The 13,454-nt window shown below is 62.1% G+C and overlaps 1 protein-coding gene across 1 annotated transcript in view; it reads left to right on the plus strand.

Moving 5' to 3' along the window:
* Positions 1–4,351: 4,351 nt before the first annotated feature.
* CACNA1B (calcium voltage-gated channel subunit alpha1 B) overlaps positions 4,352–13,454 on the plus strand; it is a 158,929-nt gene continuing 149,826 nt past the window's right edge. Inside the window, 3 exon segments of the mRNA XM_033123225.1 lie at positions 4,352–4,635; positions 5,552–5,657; positions 7,969–8,108. Coding sequence (XP_032979116.1) covers positions 4,352–4,635; positions 5,552–5,657; positions 7,969–8,108 — 530 coding nt within the window.

Consider the following 13,454-nt stretch of genomic DNA (forward strand, 5'->3'; position numbering starts at 1 on the left):
TGTCAGTCATATTTGAGTGAAGTGGACAGAAACAAGGGCAGTGACACGTAGGGACAGGAGCTGACAGCTGCTGTCAGAGGGCCCTGGCTTCTGAGCTCCCAGGACACGTGTGGTTACAATGCCATCGCTAAGCCCAGGCAGGACCAACTCGGGGACGCCCGAGAACTTCCTGGGTGACACCAGTCTCCCCACTGTGTGACCTTCCTCAGTGTCTGGGTGACTAGGAGACGGGCGAGGGACCAGGGGGCCCTGCTGAGGGGAGAAGACACTGAGGTCGTGGTGGTGGGACGGGGAGCTGAAGGCCCAGGGAGCGTGACTAGTGCCGTCGGGGGTGCCAGCCCCGCACTCCCAGAGATGCACTAACCACAGCGCTAGCTGTCACCCCGTCCCTCAGTGGGTTCTCTGCTCTGGGATGGGTGACTCTCACCATGCCCCTCGCCCCAGCCCCTTCCAACAGGCATGCCCGCCTCACGCAGGCGACTGTCCTGTCTTCTTCTCAAGGGAGAAGTACAGCAACCGCCAGTCAGCCCTCATCCCCCATCTTCCTGCCATCCCACGGGTGACAATGCAGGGACCCTCTTCCCTTCTGCACTAGGTGCTCTGGCCCAGACCCACCGAGTCCTTCTGCACCAGCAGCTTGTTTTTCTTTCATCGTCACATCACACTGGAGGCCCCATGTCACGCCAGTTTCTAAACTCAGCACCCGAACCTGCACTGCTCCACTCAGTCGGCACCAACTTGGCAGAATGCACCTGACACAAGCACCTGCTGTGTGCACTCCTCACCCATCACATGAGCACCTGCTGTGTGCACTCCTCACCCATCACAGAGCACCTGCTGTGTGCACTCTTCACCCATCACAGAGCACCTGCTGTGTGCACTCCTCACCCATCACATGAGCACCTGCTGTGTGCACTCTTCACCCATCACATGAGCACCTGCTGTGTGCTCTCCTCACCCATCACATGAGCACCTGCTGTGTGCACTCCTCACCCATCACATGAGCACCTGCTGTGTGCTCTCCTCACCCATCACATGAGCACCTGCTGTATGCACTCCTCACCCATCACGTGTACCTGCTGTGTGCACTCCTCACCCATCACACTATGCACCTGCTGTGTGCACTCCTCACCCATCACATGAGCACCTGCTGTGTGCACTCTTCACCCATCACATGAGCACCTACTGTGTGCTCTCCTCACCCATCACATGAGCACCTGCTGTGTGCACTCCTCACCCATCACATGAGCACCTGCTGTGTGCTTTCCTCACCCATCACATGAGCACCTGCTGTATGCACTCCTCACCCATCACGTGGGCACCTGCTGTGTGCACTCCTCACCCATCACGTGTACCTGCTGTGTGCACTCCTCACCCATCACACTATGCACCTGCTGTGTGCACATCCTCGTTAGTCATTCTCTTGTATCCACTAAAAGGCTGTTTACCTCTCCTTTCTGGAAACTGCTTGTCAAGGTAACAGGCACCTCTTTATTCCTTTGCAGAAGGCTGAACGTTGGCCGTCATCTCCCTGGATCCCTAGGCAGTTTTTGCAGATGACCGTGATCTTTCTTTCCACACACGCTTGTCTCATGGCCATGGACACTGCATCTCTTGATCCCTCCCCTCCCAAATGCAGGCTGGTCCTTCTCCATCTCCTTTTCATCTACTGGACCTGTGGAGTGCCAGAGGTTCGTTTTTCTTTGTCTACCCTAATCCCTGGGTGGTGGTGATTTGGGATTCAGGCTGCTGCTTGGCAGGGTGGCACAGTGAAGGGACTGTCTGCCTTGATTTGTGCAGGTCTAGCAAAGGGAGATGAGTAATGACCCCCAGGCACTGCTCGGCCTGCAGAAATGGCAAGGAGCAGTAACTGGAACCCCAAGAGAAACAATGAGGTTGCAGAGGGGGCCTGACCGGAGTTGGGACCTCAGTTGAGTGTTACAGCTTATACCCCACTGACCCTGCAGGAGGGAGCCGGGGGACGAACTCCCTGACCTCAGTCTTCTTTCTGCAGGGCGTGCTGTGCTCCCCATTGCTGGGTGCAACCAGGAGCCAGAGGTCACGGGAGCCAGCCAATGTGTGCACTCCACACATAGACAGGGAGGCACGGATGTGCAGCACAGCTTCAGACTCGTCTCTCCTGCTGTGGCTTGTCACCGGAGCCTCCCTTGTGATAGCCAGCTGCCTCCTCAACGTCTCCACTTGTGTGTCAGACACGGAGTTCTTAATTCCCACCCTGTGGCCAACAAGCTCTGCCCATCTCAGTAACGACCGGCACCCACCACTGCTTACGTCCAGAGCTGCTTCCACATCATGGCCAGGACCTCAGCAGGGCAGCCACTGCGCGTGGCCTCCCTTGCCCAGAGCACACCAGCTCTCGGGCTTCTGTGGGACACCGTTAACTGGCCTCCGTCTCTCTCTGTGACAGGCCTATGGGTAGCTGCCCTCCTGACTTCCCTTCCACTTCCCACGTGCGTGAACCCTGATTTTGTTTGGGGACATTGTGTGCCCCCCTCTGGATGATGGCAGTCCTGACCCTCTGTGCCATCACCCACTTCCCCAGCCTCCTGCAGCGGGAGTGGCACGTGGCCAGGTGGCCCATGAGAGTTTAGGGAGAACCTGCTGGGGAGTCTCTGAGAAAACATTTGTTCTTAAAAGTGGATGTCCTTTCATGCCTGCCTTTCTTCCTGTTGGAGATCACAGTGTAAACATGTGATGCCTCTGCAATGACTGTCACCTTGGGCCATGAAGCGACACGCATGAGGACAAAAAGTATATGTGGGGACCATGGGAGGCGGCAGCGATGGAACAAGTCTGCACTCCTGAAACGGCATCCTTTGCCAGTTTTTATTAGGTGAGCTTTAAGCTGCACTGTCTAAACCCCAGGTAGCTGGGAATCAGGTCACCTCCTGCATGATGCAGACTGCCCGTGCACACCCCACACAGCCACCAGAGGGAGCCTTTCAGAAGAGGGGTCAGGTGACACCGGGGCTCAGGGTGGAGGGTGGAGCCCACAGCTTGGCACCCCGGGGCCTCTGCCCCCAGTGTCCTGGTTTCACTTTGCTGCAACATTTCGGGTCCACTCAGGGATCATTTCCTGCCGGAGGTCTTCTGTGACCCAGTCGTAGAAAAGCCGCCTCCACTGGCTAGCAATGTGGTCTCCTCGCTCTGTTCTAGCAGTACTCACTGCTCCACTGCTGCTGGCGGGATCGATTTGCTCTGCGCATACTGGTGACGGTGTCTGCCACTTGCCTAACCTCTTCTGTCACTCACTGGGAGTGATTCGGGAAAGCTTCCATGTCCGAATGTCGTGAAAACCAAGTGAGCAAATTGTGTGTGAATGGAGTAGATGGGTGCCTGACATAGCACAAGAGAACACCGGCCATTCCTTGTATGAGACTGTCACCCCGCGGGGAGCCTAGTGCCTGGCATCTAATAGGTGCTAGGTGGAGACGTTGAACGGATGGGTGGATGGATGGATAGCCCACACAGGCTGTCTTTCAAGTTTTATTAGATGGATGGTGGACCGATTGACTCTCGGAATTGCATTTTGGAGCGGATTGGGTGCCTGTTGCTGGGAAGGCTTGGGTGTGACGGAGGGTGGAGAGGCCCCAGGACAAGGGCTGTGCATCCTGCAGCCCCGAGACCAGGGAGTTGGAAGCATCCTCTATAAGGACGTCGAAGACACCGAAGGAAGACAGGGGAGGCCCAGGAGCCACAATCTTCTTGGAAGAGGCTATTGGTTGGCAGCGAGGGGGAAGGGAGCTGATGATGTGGCCGCTGGGACGAGTGAGGTGGGAAACCAGCGGCCCGCCCTCCCCCATTTGGGCTGGAGCATGGCGCGGCTGGTGATGCCTCCCGGGTGGAAAAGAGGGGTCTGTTTGGGCTGCTCAGCACAGCCGTCGAGAACTCCCAGCCCCGCCCAGCTCCTGGCCTCAGCCGCCCAGTTCAGCATCTGGCCAGCGCCCGACTCCAGCGCAAGGCCCCAAGCACCGAGGGCGCACATTCATCGCGCCCGCCCAGGCCTGGGGCGCAGCGGGGCAGGACCCGGGGGACCAGGCGCAGCCCCGAGGGCTGACGGCGGGACCCGGCGACAGGGACAGGGCGGGGGTGGCCAGCTGGGGGCGGGGCGGGCTGGATCCCGGCGGGTGGGGCGGCGCGGATTGGCCGGCCGCCGCCACGTGACTGGCCCCTTATAGGGCGTGGTGCTGGGCGGCGGAGTCGGGTGCGGTGGCTGCCGGGCCGGGCGAGGTCCGTGCTGGTCCCGCGGCTCCGCTCTGAGCGTCTGGCGCGCCCCGCGCCCTCCCTGCCGGGGCCGCCGGGCCGGGGATGCCCGCGGCGCCCGGGAGCCATGGTCCGCTTCGGGGACGAGCTGGGTGGCCGCTATGGGGGCGCCGGCGGCGGGGAGCGGGCCCGGGGCGGCGGGGCCGGCGGGCCAGGCGGCCCGGGCCCCGGGGGGCTGCAGCCAGGCCAGCGGGTCCTCTACAAGCAGTCGATCGCGCAGCGCGCGCGAACCATGGCGCTGTACAACCCCATCCCTGTGAGACAGAACTGCTTCACCGTCAACCGCTCGCTCTTCGTCTTCAGCGAGGACAACGTCGTCCGCAAATACGCCAAGCGCATCACCGAGTGGCCATATCCTGCTGGGGGCCTGGCCGGGCGGGCGGGCGGCCGTGGGCACCGGGACCGGGCGTGGCGACCAGCGTCCAGCGTCCGTGCCCCGCCGGGTCTGGGAGGGGCGGCTGGGCGGGGGCCCGGGGCCAGCCGCGTGCGGCACCCAGTGGCCATCTTTTCGGGGCCGGGCGGAGGTTGCGACCTGGGGAGAGGCGCCTCCGGGACGGCTTGGCGAAGAGGGGGCGGGGCGGGGCTCCAGGGCCCCTCTCCTCGCCGCGTGTGCATGTGTGCGCGTGTGCGCGTGTGCGCGGTCGTGGCGACGCCGGCTGTGGGAGCGGGATGGACGCTGGGCAGAGCTCCCTGTCCCCGGACTCGTCCCTTCGCTCACTTGGTTCGGGTGCTGAGCGAGCGGCCAGCCTGGAGGGCACGCGAGGGCGAATCCGTGTGTGTGTGGGTGTGAGCCCTGGGTGGCCGCGAGCCCGTGCGCGTGCCTGGCTGCAGGTGCTTGCGTGTGTGTGCGTGCGTTCGGGACTCTCGGGACATGTATGTTCACGTGCCTGTGTAGGTACATGTGGCTACGTGTGCCTTTAAGGTAGCAGTGTGCGCCTGCGCGGGGTCCCTCCTCCAGCCTGGCGCAGGGGGCACACCGCCCCCTCCCCTCCCAGCTCGAGAGCCGGGCGGAGTCGGGTGGCGCTGTCCACGGTGCTGACGGCCGCCGGGACGTGCGGAGGGGCTACCGGACGCCGCTGGAGGGAGAGGCCCCGCCTCGCGGCGGCCCCCCAGCGTGAGGGCGGGAGTGGGGGGCGGTCCGGGCCTGGTCATTCTCAGCCCCCGGAGGCGGCCTGGCTGTGTGCTGCACTGCGCGCTGCCGGCTTCGGCCTCCTCGCCTGCCCCCCCCCCCCCATGGCGCCTCCCGGCCAGTCCTTAACCCACGCACTCCGTTTGAGTACATGATCCTGGCCACCATCATCGCCAACTGTATCGTTCTGGCACTGGAGCAGCACCTCCCCGAAGGGGATAAGACACCCATGTCCGAGCGGCTGGTGAGTGTGGCGGGTGCTGGGGGTGGAGGGAGCGGGTGGAGGGGATCTGAGGGCCGCGGCTGCTTGTCTGATTCCAGACCCTTTAGCGTCTGCAGCTGAGCATAGCTTCCGGTAGCTCCTCTCTCCTTCAGCAGAGGCAGGCAGCTAACACCTCCCTCAAGGACCAGGAGCACTGGGGCAACCAGTTCAGCCTCTGGTGGGGAAGGGGTCGGCTCTGCCTGTGCCACTAGCTACCGGTACACCCCAAATGGGCCATCCAGTCTCACGGCCTTAGGTGTTGATCTAAGAAACTAAGAGCTAAACCTGGTTGGGCGTGGGGAGTGTTCACAGCGAGCGATCAGCATGCCGGGCCTGAGCGTCTGAGTGCTCTGGCGCCACCCTCCCCTGCAGGGCTGTGGTGGCCTCTGCTCCTGCAGTGTGGCCCTGGATCTGTCCGCCTGGCCTTCAGAGTTGGCTTCCTGGCTCTGCTTCCCCTGGGGCAGCATTCCTCTTCCCACAGGAAGCTTTCCTTTCCCGGGCTTTATTCCCAAACGTCCTGAATTCTTTTCACCCACTCGTGCCACGAGCTGTGCCCTGCTGAAACAAAGAGTCTGTGACAGTCAGGATGCCAGGCAGGGTCTCTGGAGTGGCTGGGGCAGAGGGGAGGGTGAAGTTTGGGGGGGAGGTGAGCCTCGGAGTAGAGAGAAGGAAGAGCAGAGGGAGGGATCCTGAGAGGGAGCTGTTGGAGGCCAGGGGAGGCAGCCTGTCGTGGAGGCGCTTGCCCACATTCTGTCCAAGCCTCTCTCCCCAACTGCAGTGGAGACGAGCAGTGTTGGAAGAAGCCCCATTCCTTGCTCGGTGTGGGCCCCGAGCCTCCCTCCTCCCGGCCATCACAGGCCCCGAGGTGGGAAAGGGGGCAGAGTGAGGCCGCCCTGCGGTACAGAGGTCAGGCTCAGGCTGCCCCTGCTGGGTGGGCACACCTCCAGGGCTTGAGGCTGAGCTGCTGGGGAAAGGAGCAGCACTGTTCAGCCTGGGCCCGTCCGGAGGCCTGAGGAGCCCTTGGCTGACCCCAGTCCAGTGTGCATGTACAGGCCTTGTGTGCCTGTGGGATGGACTGAAGGCTGGACATAGCTGGGCCTGGAGAGGAGGGCGGTGTGGGCCCAGGGCTCAGGTGTGGAGCTGGTCAGCTGCCAGGGGAGCAGGTGGGGGCTGGTGGTACAGGGCAGCCGGCTCCAGGGTGGGGCCGCCACAGCTCCCTGTCCCTGGGCTCCACTTCCCAGCCACCATCACCTTCCCCAGCGGCCTTCAGCCGAGCCCCTAGCTTGCAGTCCCACCCTCCTCCAAACCAGCCCATGTGGTCCAGGGTGGGGCCCCGCCCATCGCCCAGCTCTGGGCGGGCTCCTGTCTGTCCAGAGGCTTTCTGGGCAGATCCAGCCGTTCCCCTGAGGCAGAGGGGGAGAGGGCACCATCCCACTAACTAGACCAGAAGCCTGGGAGGCGGGAGTCCTGTCCTGAGTCAGCATCAGGGTGGCAGGATGCGGAAGGGGCTGTGAGGGACACTGGGCCCCCAGCGCTGTCAGCTTCCACCAGGCAGAGCTGCCAGTCAGGGGGCCCAGGCTGAGGGCCCCTGGGAGGGGAGGGCAAAGCATGGGCCACTGGTCCTGAGTGGGAGCTGGCGGAACGCTCAGGTAGCCCGGCCCTCCCCTCGTCGGCCGGGCAGAGTGGCTTTCCCAAGGACAGTTCCTTGTGCGTGTGGCGGCGTCCCCAAGCTGTGTCTGCCTGACCCCACAGTGCTGTGTGGGCTGAGTGACTAGACGCAGCCTGGGGTGGGGGACAGGCTACTCTGCTGTTTCTTCTCCGTCCTTTGCTCACACTGTCCCTCTACCAGGAACTGCTTTCCATGCAGCCTGGCTGGACGCCTCGTCCTCCAGAGGCTCCCTGAGGCTCCCAAGACCTGCACACTTTGATTGTCCAGAAAGTGTGCTGAGGGAATCGGTGGGTCCTGAGCTGCTCTCCGGCCTGGGGTGTCCTCCAGGCCACCTGCGCAGTGACCAGAGCCCAGGCCCAGGCCCAGGAGGCCTCTGGCTCTGAGTGTGGCTGTGCCCTAGACAAGCTGTGGGTCTCAGCCCAGCCCCTTGATCTCTCAGTGCTTCTGTGTCACTTAGCATGGGGCTGAAACAGCACGAGATTGCCCGGTCAGTGCAGGACAAGCCCACAGGCCCCCACAGACCTGTCTGCTGGAGGCCAGGAGGCTGGTGGCCCCGGGCCCCTCCCACCTCCCCGAGTGGGGTGGGGGCAGGCGCAGTGGCAAATGCGCTGTGCTTCTTCGCAGGACGACACGGAGCCCTATTTCATCGGCATCTTCTGCTTCGAGGCCGGCATCAAGATTGTCGCCCTGGGCTTCGTGCTGCACAAGGGCTCCTACCTGCGCAACGGCTGGAACGTCATGGACTTTGTGGTGGTTCTGACGGGGTAGGTGGCTGCGCCTGGGCTGTGCCCCGTGTGGGGCTGGGGCTGGGCAGCTGTGTCCACACGGCGCGGGTGAGCCGATGCTGGTGTGTGTGGGAAATCCGTGTGCGGGACCAAACGGTGCCCAATCTGCCGTAGAGGGGGGTGAGGGGCCTTTCCTGGGCCAGGGGCCGTTCCTGGGCGAATCTGTTGCCAGGATCACAGGGGTGGGGCCCCCTCGGAGGAGGGCTCCAGGGCCTGGTTTTGTAAAGTGCTGGGCTCTAGCCTGGCCGTCTTCAACCTGGGCGAGGCACTTGTGTGTGTGAGCTGTTTTCTGCAGGGGGGTCCAGCTGGAAAGCTCCTCCTGAGCCCTGGTGAACAGCCAGCTATGTGCATGGCTCCCGCCCTCCACTTGTTCCTCAAATGGCTCCCAATACCTCACAACAGACCCGGGGGTCTGGAAAGGTGGCCTGGGGTTGGGCTAGGGCGGGAGTGCGGGCAGAGCGCCCTGCTCCTCCTCGCTGAGAGCTACCTGTGGTCTCAGTGGCCCCACCTGCCTGGGGCTCAGCTCTGGTCACCCTCCGGGGGTGGGTGGGGTCAGGCCTGGGGAGTTTGCTCCATGGAACCTGTTTGCCCTGAGGCTCCTGGGCCCCACCCCACACTGGGACTGCAGTCTTGTTTCTGGAGCCTGGTGGCCCTGGGAGGCTCAGAGCCCCACTGGAGCCCAGAGCGCTGCACGGGCAGGGTGGCTGTGGCTGGGCCTCCATCCTCCCAACGGACACATGCTGCCCAAGGAGCCCCCAACCTGCTTCAGTGCAGGTGAAGGCATGTGCACAGGTGTTTGGGCTGAAGGCAGGGGAGAGAGGAGATGACTGTGGAAGCCCTGGGTCCTGCATCGTGTTTCCCCTTGGTCCTTGGGCTGGTGGCATCAGCCTGTCACCAGCACTGATGGCATGGACACCACTGAAATCGGAATTAATAGATTTTCTTGGAAACTGATTTCTGTTCCATTTTCACAATGACTGAGAAGGGGATGGAGTGAGGAGCCTGGTGGGGCGCGTGTGGCTCTGCGGTGCCAGGGACCCATCTGCACCTGCCTGCTGTCCCCAGCGCACCCGCTCACTGCTGCACAGTGGGGGTGGCATCAGGGCGGGTTTACTGAAATCCTGATGCTCTGGGAACTCCTGTGGTCCCATTGATGGTGGGGAGAAGAAGGCTGGGGGCGAGGAGTGTGGCCCCTGTAGGAGGTCGCTCACACCGTCCTGTGGGCACTGAGTGGGTGTCAGGGAGTGTCGCTGGCTGTTTACATCTCTCTCCCTCCCTCTGGACGTGAGTCCCTGAGGACAAGAGTGTGTCTTATTTTTCAGGGTGTCCCCAGAGCCTGGCTTGGGGCAGGCCCCCAGGAGGGGTCAGGGAGTCTGCCAAATTAATGAGTTGGGGAAGCAACTGGGTGCTCTGCGCTTGGGCCCCTGGGAGCCGCCCCTCCCTTCCGGGACGCTGTCCGTGGTGCTGAGCCGGCTCTCGGCGCAGGGCAGCTGAGGAGCCCGTCACACCCGCCCCTCAGCAGGACCCCGGGGTCTTCCAACCAGCACGTCTGATTCCAGGGCCAGGGAGTCTGGGTCCCTCAGTGACGGCTGCAAGACGCTTTCTGAGGCTGGGTTACTCTGGGTTGCTCCCTCTGCCTGTTGACCACGCTCCTGGTCACGAGAGAGAACAGGATGGGCTCGCCTTTCTGGGAGCCCCTTCGGGAGGGGCCCAAGGGTCCTGAGATTTAAGTCCGCCCCCCAACTCCTGCCCTGGAGATCCCCCCCTCTGTCCATCTCTTCCTGCTCGGTATCTCTGTTGCCCTGTCTTTTCCTCAATGGGTGCTGCCTTCCCTGTCTCTCCCTTCTCCGTCTCCCTGTCTTACTTTCTCAGTTTTTGTCTCAATATTTCTAACCTCTGCCTCTCTAACCCTCTCTCTCTTCTCTGCCTCTCTGTCTCTATTTCTCTGTGTCATTTTATTTTAACTTTCTCCTTCTCTCTGCCTCTTTCTCTTTTCTGCCTTGTTCTGTGTCTCTTGTTTGGGTAACAGAATCTCTGTTCTCTGTCTGCAGGAGGGCTGGGCGTTGGCACCAATGCTCTCTAGGCTCCCTCTCTCTGCAGCTCATCCCTGGAGGTGGCACTGGGTTGGGAGGGGCCCCAGGTGGGAGGGCAGTGCTGTCTCGTGGGGGCTCACAGGCTGGCCAAGAGGGAGCTGCTCCATCACTTCTGCTTGTGACACATGGGACTCATGAACCTGTGAGTGCATGTGTGTGCGCAAATGTGAGCACGTGTGTGCATGTGTGTGCATGTTTGCATGCATGCGCGTGCATACTTTCTACACATGCATATGTGGGTGTGTGTGCATGAGTGTGCATGTGTTCACTTGTGTGCCCATGTGCACACATGTGTGCACGCATGTGTGTAGATGTGAACATGTGTGTGTGCGTGTGTGTGCATGCATGTGTGTTAGTATGTGTGCATGGTAGAAGGAGTCCTTGGGTCTGTTTTGGGGTGAGTGAGTGTGGCCCATGGGGAATCCAGGGAAGAACCCTAACTCTAACCCCTCCTGAACTGAGGTCCCTGTGGGTAGCCATGGGGGGACGTTATTTCTCATTACTTTGTTGTTTTTAATTAGGGTTTAATTAATTGATGGTCAGAGGACTGGATGCCAGCGGGGGGTGGAGAGGGGCTCTGGCTGGGGAAACCCTGTTGCCTGGCCATGCCCCATCACCCTCCCCACGCCACCTCCAGGCCAGCTGGGGTCTCTTTTGCTTCTGAGGCTGGTGTGCAGGTGTTGGCAGGTGCCCTGGATGGGACGGGCCCACCCCTGCCTTGGGGAAGCCTCTTAGCCTCCTTTACTCAGCCTGGGTGCACCCTTGGTGTTGGGAAGGGGTGCAGCATGTGTGGTCCTGGCTCCAGGGCACTGAGCGAAGGGCCAGGCAGTCCTTGTGCCCGCGCCCTCCCCACCCCACCCCACCCCATCTCATCCCCCTCCCATCCTCATCTGCCCTCCCGTCCATGCCTCTGTCCAGCTGCTTGAGCTGCCCTCTTCTGATGCTCCCCCGACTCGTTCATTGTAGTCAATCACTCATTTATTCAAGATTAGTTGAGCCTCTGCCAGGAGCTGAGGACGCCAGAACAATGGCCGGCCTGTGGACTGGGTTCTGGGGGCGCATTCTCCCGGCCCCGCTGCTTTCTCTCAGTGCTTACGGCCTCTGTAACTGTGCACTTGGCTCGTGTGGGATGTTTGCTGCTCCGTCTGTGTCTCCTGCCGCCCTGCTTGGCTGCAGTTCTTCGCAGCCACATCACTGTGCCGGGGGCAGGGGGTGCAGGTGGTGCAGACCGCTGGGTATAGAAAGGGGTTAGGAGGGCAGCGTGGGCTGCAAGCTAGTCAGAGAAGCCCTCAGCACCATAGTCACTCCTGAAGGACACGCGAAGACGAGCCATCTGGAGATCGGGAGACAGGCTGTGGCTGCAGGTGTGTCGATGGTCTTAGAGCCGGACACCAGACAGGATACCTGGGATGAGGCAAAAGGAGCCGCTGCCCACGCCTGAGCCCAGGGGCCCCAGGGTCTGCAGGTGGGGTGGCCAGTGAGGTGGACAGCGACTCAGGAAGTACATGCTTTTCTCGAGCGGGGGATGTGCTTGGGCACGGCCTGGAGACTGTGAGCGCGGTGGGCTCCTGACGGGGGTGTTGGGGTGGACTTGCTGGGAGCGGCTCCCTGGGAGTGGACTCTGCCTTTTAGGGAGATGCCTGGGCCAGTGGCAGTGGGGCTGGAGGGGCAGGAGGGTTTTATTAAGTGGGGGCTGCAGCCTGAGTGCTGGTGGGCGTGGTCCAGGAGGCAAGGACCACGGCAGACAGAAAGCCCTGGAGTGGCAAGGGGCGGTGACTGCACGACCTCAGCAGGACTCGGCAGTTTAGGTCTGTGTCCGTAATGCAGGAACGGGAGGTGAGCTGAATGTGTGCACATGGGGTTGGCAGCCATGTCCCCAGCCTGTCTATGACTGGCCCCCCGTGCTGTCCCCACGTCGTCACCTGCACCTTCCCAGTTCCCTCAAAGCCCCCACCCCACCCATTGGTCCTGATTCTGGCTGGGACTCAGGACACGTTCAGGGTCCCCTTGGACCCTGGGTACATCTTCCTGCTGGCAGAGAGCCCTAGGACCCCAAAGTCTCAGTTGTCTCCTCCCCATCCTGGCCCCAGCCTGGGCTTTCCTTGCTGGCCTTTGGGGACAGCAGACAAATGTGTCCTCGCTCAGGCAGGTGGCTCCCCAAGGGGACATTTCCAACCACAGCTTCTCGTTTTACTCCAAATTAAACTGGGGTTTCTTTCCAGGACATGTAATTAGAGCTGAGTCTCCCTCCCTGGACTGGGCCTCTTGTGGGACGAGGACAGAGCCTGCAGGCTGCTGCTCGGGAGGGAAGCTCAACCCTGGCGTGGGGGCTCCTGCTGGATGGGACAGGTGGTGGAAGGCACAGGAGAGCGCTCTGGGGAGGCCGCCAGGCAGGGGACACCCGCCCTGGGGAAGGACGGGCCAAGGGTGACCAGTGACTTCACACCTGGATGTAGGTGTCCGAGTGTGAGGTGATGAGACACCATGTCTGAGTGACCAGCGACGTGGTTTTGAGTGGGCTGACGTCATGCGTGACTAAATGCCACCACTCAAGAAGTGTCCTGTTCACAGCCAGGACCAGATCCATGTAGGTTCTTCCCCAGGCCTGTGAGTGCTGCTGGGGGCCTCCGTGCCCGATCAGGAGGGGGCTGCTGGACTTTTTCTCCCATCCCCACCTGAGGCTGGAAACGGCCTCCTCAGCATGTAGCTGGGACCAGGGGGAGGGGGTGGGGTTCTGACAAGGGAGAGCAGAGGGAGGCTGTGGGACCCTCCTTCCAGGGGCTTGTCAGGGTGGGGCCTCTCCAGGGGCATCATTACTGATCCTTCAGATGGCTCTGCAGACCCTCCTGGGCTTGGTGTCCTTGGGAAGTTTGCTCGTACGGTGGACTTGGCCCGGGTGGGGAGGAACCACCTGGGCCAGCCCTCAGCTGCCTCCATCCTGACTGTGGCCTCCCACTGTGCCTCGGGTGCCTGGGCACTGGCCCGGAGCCCCATGCTGGCTGCTGTGCCACCAGAGGGAGGTGGGTATTTACACGGGACCCACTCACTCCCCACCTTCTTCCTGTGTTTGAGGGGGTAGAGCCAGAGCCAAGCTCCTCCTGGGCGCTGCCTGCTGACCCCCATGTGAGGAGGGTGTAGCTGGGGGGAGAGCCCCCCATCAGCCCCAAAGGCCTGGTGGTCCTGGGCAGGGCATCCACACTGCCCGGGCCCAGGCCTGGAGCTCAGCTGCACT

This window comes from Rhinolophus ferrumequinum, chromosome 12 (genome assembly GCF_004115265.2).
Source record: "Rhinolophus ferrumequinum isolate MPI-CBG mRhiFer1 chromosome 12, mRhiFer1_v1.p, whole genome shotgun sequence".
NCBI classification, from domain to species: domain Eukaryota; kingdom Metazoa; phylum Chordata; class Mammalia; order Chiroptera; family Rhinolophidae; genus Rhinolophus; species Rhinolophus ferrumequinum.